The 6,094-nt window shown below is 41.6% G+C and overlaps 1 protein-coding gene across 1 annotated transcript in view; it reads left to right on the plus strand.

Annotated features, from left to right (window-relative positions):
- The window catches only part of SLC25A30 (solute carrier family 25 member 30), a 29,803-nt gene extending 28,243 nt beyond the window's left edge, over positions 1–1,560 (plus strand). Inside the window, exon 9 of the mRNA XM_024755427.1 lies at positions 1,428–1,560. Within this exon, the coding sequence (XP_024611195.1) occupies positions 1,428–1,430 (3 nt within the window). The 3' untranslated portion in view covers positions 1,431–1,560. The remainder of the gene's footprint in view (positions 1–1,427) is intronic.
- Positions 1,561–6,094: the final 4,534 nt, after the last annotated feature.

The following is a 6,094-nucleotide window of genomic DNA, read 5'->3' on the forward strand; positions in this document are numbered from 1 at the left end:
GTGGCTCAAGGGCTGTAGAGCGCAGGTTCAGTAGTTGTGGTGCACAGGCTTAGTTGTTCCACGGCATGTGGGATCTTCCCGGACCAGGGATCGAACCCATGTCCCCTGCGTTGGCAGGCAGATTCTTAACCATTGCGCCCCCAGGGAAGTCCCAGGCTATTTAATTTTAAATGGACAGCTGAGAAAAACTGATGGTAAAGTTTTGATAGCTTACAAGTATCTCCAGCCTGCAGCAAAGCATGGCAATATAAGACAAAGGCATGGATAAATCTGTTTATTGAAAGCTTGATGCAAATCATGTAACCAAGAGCAAAAAACTGGAAACTCCCTATGTCTATATGTTGAAATAATAATCTATACAGTGGCTTATCACATGGCTCATGAGAAGAATGAGTTACGTCTCAGCCTGCTGACCTGGGAAGATGTCCATGATATGCTATTACATAGGAAAAAGTTGAGATGCAAACTTCTTGGTGTATCATGAACGCATCTCTTAGGGGAAAAAAAGCATAAACTTCTGTAAGGAGGGAATGGATATAAAGGTTGTGTATTAGGGTTCTCCAGGGAAAACCAGATCAGTGGGCTGAGTGTGTGTGCCCACACATGGTTCACTTTACGGAGTAGACTTATGTGATTGTGGAGGCTGGCAAGTCTAAAATCTGTAGGGCAGTTGGGCCAGCAGACTGGAAACTCAGGCAGGCGTTTGTCTTTGTTGTTTTTTGGGCTGTGCTGCATGGCTGGTGGGAATTTTAGTTACCGCCCCCCCAAACCAGGGAGCGAACCCAGGCCACGGTAGTGAAAGTTCTGACAACTGGACCGCCAGGGAATTCCCTCTCTTTTAGTCTTGAGTCAGAATTCCTTCTCTGGGAAATAAGTTTTTCCCTCCTAAGATCTTTAACTGATTGAATGAGGCACACGCATATTATGGAGTGTAATCTTAAAGTCAGATGATGGTAGATGTTATTCAGGGCTACCAATACCTTCATGGCAACACCTAGATCTATGTTTGCCATACAACTGGGCACTGTGGCCGGGTCAGATTGACACAAAATTTTGCCATCACAGGATATAAAATTATTAATATTTTCTTGATGCATAATTGTATTAGTTGGTTTGAAAACTGATATTCTGCTGTTGAAAACAAAATCTTAAAAAGGACTAGCTTGGAATATAGATGTCCAAGTTACATCTAAGTGAAGGGAATTGGGGGGAAAGTGAGAGTTGCAGTATATATAATATTCTACTTATATTTTAACTATACTGTGTTTCTGAAAGTATACTAAATGTCAAACATAAAATTGAGCTGAAAGTTTAAATGGGAAACTTTTGCTGTTTATTTCAGTTTTTAACTACTTCTTTAGTTCCTCAATGAACTTAATACTTCTATAATTAAAAAGTTTTTTAACTTTTTTTTTTTTTTTTGACAGTGAGGAGAAACCTCTAGAAGAGTGGTGTATCATGTGGAATACATACTTAGCCTCCGAACTCCTGGAGTATTTTATATAATTATTAGTCTCCCTCTTACATACTGATTTTCAAATTATATTTGTTTTCATTGCATCATGTGGTAGAGTGACAACTACATTTTCATTTAAGAGGTTTTGCTTCATCAATTATAATCTTGCAAATATATTTCTGAAACACCCCACAATTCTTTTTTTTTTTTTTCGGTACGCGGGCCTCTCACTGCTGTGGCCTCTGCCGCCGCGGACCACAGGCTCCGGATGCGCAGGTTCAGCGGCCACGGCCCACGGGCCCACGGGCCCAGCCTATCCACGGCATGTGGGATCCTCCCGGACCGGGGCACGAACCCGCGTCCCCTGCCTCGGCAGGCGGACTCCCAACCACTGCGCCACCAGGGAAGCCCCCACCCCACAATTCTTTACGGAAAGAGAAGCTGACTAAATATAAGCTATTACCTCTGTCCACTGAATGTATGTGTGAGAGAGTTCCAATGATTCTAGACTTAAAAGGAGTCTGCATCTTACAGTTAATGCCTGGGTTACGAACATCCAAAAACTGCTTTATCTTGAATTGCATCACTATTTAATTCTTTTTGGCCTGTGCAGCACGCGGGATCTTAGTTCCCCGACCAGAGATCGAACCCGTGCCCCCTGCAGTGGAAGTGCAGAGTCCTAACCACTGGACCGCCAGGGACTTCCTTCATCACTTTTTTAATTTGCTGCACTGCTTTGTGCTTTTTTAGCATAATAATTTGCGCAGAGTAGATAATACCAAAAATACTTGCCGTGTTGAATGGAAGCAACTTACTAAGATTTGCTCATTACTTCTGGGATTCTTATGGAATAAATGTGATCTAAGGTCACCAAGGAGTCTGAGAATTGGGTTGAGAGCACTGCGTGTAGTATTTCCTACTGACTGCTTTATTTACCCAGTTTCTCATGACACTCAAAATCTCTGTCAGCTAGTGTTCAGTTCAGGCTGATATTAATTTGTTTTTAATTGTGGTAAGATATTCATTTAAAAATTTACCATTTTAACCATTTTTAAGTGTACAGTTTTGTGACATTAAGTGCACCACCATCTATCCCCATAACTTTTCATCTTGTGGGACTGAACTCTATATCCATTAAATAAGAAGTCCCCATTTTCTCTCCTCCTCCCAGCTCCTGGCAACTCCCATTCTACTTTCAGTCTCTAGGATGTCCTCAGGGTTCATCCATGTTTTAGCGTATCGCAGAATTTCCTTTTATTTAAGGCTGAATAATAATTCTGTACCTTTATGCCACAGTTCGCTTATTCATTCATCCGTTGGTGGACACTTGGGCTGTTTGCATGTTTTAGCTGTTGTAAATAATGCTGCTATAAATATGAGTGTATGAATATCTCCTTGAGACTCTGCTTTCAGTCCTTTTGATCATATACCCAGAAGTGGAATTGCTGGGTCATACGGTAATTCTATTTTGAATTTTTTGAGGAGCTGCATACTGTTTTCCACACTGATTGTACTGGTTTACATTCTCACCAGTGGTGCGTAAGGGTTCCACTTCCTCTACATCCTTGCTAACACTTGTTTGCTATTTGATAGTAACCATCCTAATGTATGTGAGGTGGTATCGCGTTGTAGTTCTGATTTGCATTTCCCTAATAATTAGTGATGTTGAGCATCTTTTGCTGTTCTTATTGGCCATTTGTATATCTTCTATGCAGAAATGTCTACTCAAGTTCTTTACTTGTTTTTTTAAATTTATTATTAATCCCTCTAGTCATTTCCTTTTTATTAATATTTCTTTTTTTTTTTTGGCTGCGTCGGGTCTTAGTTGCGGCAGGCAGGATCTTCGTTGTGGTGCTTGGGCTCCTCGTTGCAGCACGTGGGCTTCTCTCTAGTTGTGGCGCACGGGCTCCAGAGCGTGTGGGCTCTCTCGTGGCCCACGTGCTCAGTAGTTGTGGCACTTGGGCTTAGTTTTCCTGAGGCATGTGGGATCTTAGCTCCCCAACCAGGGATCGAACCCACATACCCTGCATTGGAAGGTGGACTCTTAACGCCTGGACCACCAGGGAAGTCCTGTTAGGAGATTTTTAAATTACTGATTCAATCTCCTTACTAGTAACAGGTCTATTCAGATTTTCTATTTCTTCCTGACTTAGTCTTGGTAGGTTTTCTGTTTCTAGGAATTTGTCCATTTCATCTAGATTATCCAATTTGCTGATGTACCATTATTCATAGTAGTCTCCTATAATAATTTTTATTTCTGTAGAATTGGTAGTAATGCCCCTATTTTCATTTTTGATTTTAGTAATTTAGTCCTCTGTTTCTTAGTCCATCTAGCTAAAGGTTTGTGAATTTCGTTAATCTTTTCAAAGAACCAAGTTTTGGTTTCATTTATTTTCTCCATTCTCTATTTAATCTGTCTCTGCTCTAATCTTTATTATTTCCTTCATTCTGCTAGCTTTGGGTTTAGTTCGTTCTTTTTCTAGTTGCTTAAGCTGTAAAGTTGTGTTTCACTTTTATTTATCTCTAAGAATTTCTAATTTCCCTTGTGCCTTCTTTGGTACATTGGTTGTTTAAGAGGCAAGGCTAGGAAATCAAGTCACCAGAGCCTAGTGCAAGTTGCAGTTGTGGAGGAGGGGCCATTGGGCTGGAACTGTGATCATAGAAGGACACAGCTATGGCCAGTGACACAGCAGAGAAACAGGGAGAGCATGAAAAAATACCCTGTTCTCTCTCCCTCTCCAATTTCCTGCTGCTATTTTCACTGAATAATCCAACTGGAAAATAGAAAGTAAAAGAGACCTGAGTAATCCAATCCACATTCAAGGAGCCATCACCCAAAAGCATAGAGCAGGGTGTAGATGTAGTAACTCTGGGGGGGTAATGGAGACTCACCACCTTGACCATGGTCATAGATTCAAGACTTCCAGCCCTGGTGTAGTACAAAGGTACTGTTTGAAGTCTGAGTGGTCAGATTTTCTTTCCCTCCCAGTTATTTTCCAGTGATACTCCTAACTGGAGCTGGCACACTGCAGCAGTCCACTTCTGGTTGGTACCTATATATTGTTCAGAACCATCTATAAACCAGGCTCAGTTTTTTCTTCCTCTGTCAGCTGGCCATAGGGAAATCCCAGTGATGCCATAGGTGTGGTTTGAGGGCAAGGCAGTAATGCAGTAGAACTACCTGCCATGGGAGCCTGAGTCCCGTACTCATGCCTTTAGGAACGGCTCATGCTTGATGCTGTCTGTCTATCCCACACCACTTCCATTTGCTGTCAGACACCCTGACCCCTCTCTGGGCATTTTATTTCAATTCAAGTAAACCTCAAGCCCTGTGGATTTTATCTTAATATCTCTTCTGTTCATCCTCCTTTCACCATCTCCATTAACACTCCTGAGTTCAGGCCTTCTAGATGCTGAAACAGCCTCCACTCTATGTCCACACCTCTGGTCTGGCCTGTCAATACACACGTCACCCTATCAAGGACCTTTCTGCAGCCAATCTGACAGTGTCCTCACTACCCAGTCTCCTCAGTATAGAGGCCCAGGCTCCTTAGCATGGCGCCCAGGGGTTTCCTGGACTCGTCACTGCTGACTTCTTTGGCTTCCTGCCTCATCATCTTTCTACCTGCAACTCCAAATTCCAGCCACATTGTAAAATTTTTGACTTCCTAAAAATGTGGTATATTCTCAGTTCTAGGCCTTAGCTCACCTGTTTCCCTCTGGCTTAAAAGGGTTTCTCCTTCTTTGTCCTATTTTCCTTCAGATGCCAATTCATTCAAAATACACTTATTGAGCATTGACTATATGCCAGACACTGTGCTTAGAGGTCCCTTCCTCTAGGACACCTACCCTGATCTTCCAAGAATGGATTCCATGTTTTTCTTCTGTGCTTTCTGTAATATGTAATTAAGCTTATTCCAGTGGGACTGCACCTCAAATCGTAATATACTTTCCAGCATTTGTCGGCTTGTCTTACTAGACTGTAAGCTTCTAGAAGGCACGAAATGTTCTTATTTAGTTTTGAACACTCAGACCAGCACACCACATGGCACCTAGTAAGTACACACCAAAGGTTTCGATAAGTGGATGAGCTAATGAATAAATGGGTAATTGGTTGTTTTGATATCCCTAATGCTATACACATGCCAACAACATAAAAATATATAGGAATAATTAATATATGCCATCATTATAAGTAACACATAGCCATTTAAAAATATATAAAAACAAAAATACCAGTAAAATTTAAACAATTTAAAATCACTGTCTTAGTAGGCCATCAAGCAAATTTACCATAGTTCTATATGTAAATTGCTTACAAATGTTTGTTAGTAGCCTATGATGAACAGCTTTCTGCATAAAGCTTTTTAATTTTTGTTAATTTATTTTGTGTGTGTGTGTGTGCTCATGATTTATTGAGGGTGGGAAGGAAGGAAGGGAGGGAGGGAGGGAAGGAAGCAAGATAGGGATGGAGAAGTTGCTGCCCGGGAATGTGGTGTTAAGTTCTGCTTTCAACCTGATCTGGAGGGAAGATCTGGAGGGTAAGCTGAACTGCAGAGTCTGAAGCTTTTTAAAAAAAATATTTAAGGGCTTCCCTGGTGGCGCAGTGGTTGAGAGTCCACCTGCCGATGCAGGGAA

The sequence above is a fragment of the Neophocaena asiaeorientalis genome, unplaced genomic scaffold, assembly GCF_003031525.2.
Source record: "Neophocaena asiaeorientalis asiaeorientalis breed wild unplaced genomic scaffold, Neophocaena_asiaeorientalis_V1.1 scaffold59, whole genome shotgun sequence".
Lineage (NCBI taxonomy): Eukaryota > Metazoa > Chordata > Mammalia > Artiodactyla > Phocoenidae > Neophocaena > Neophocaena asiaeorientalis.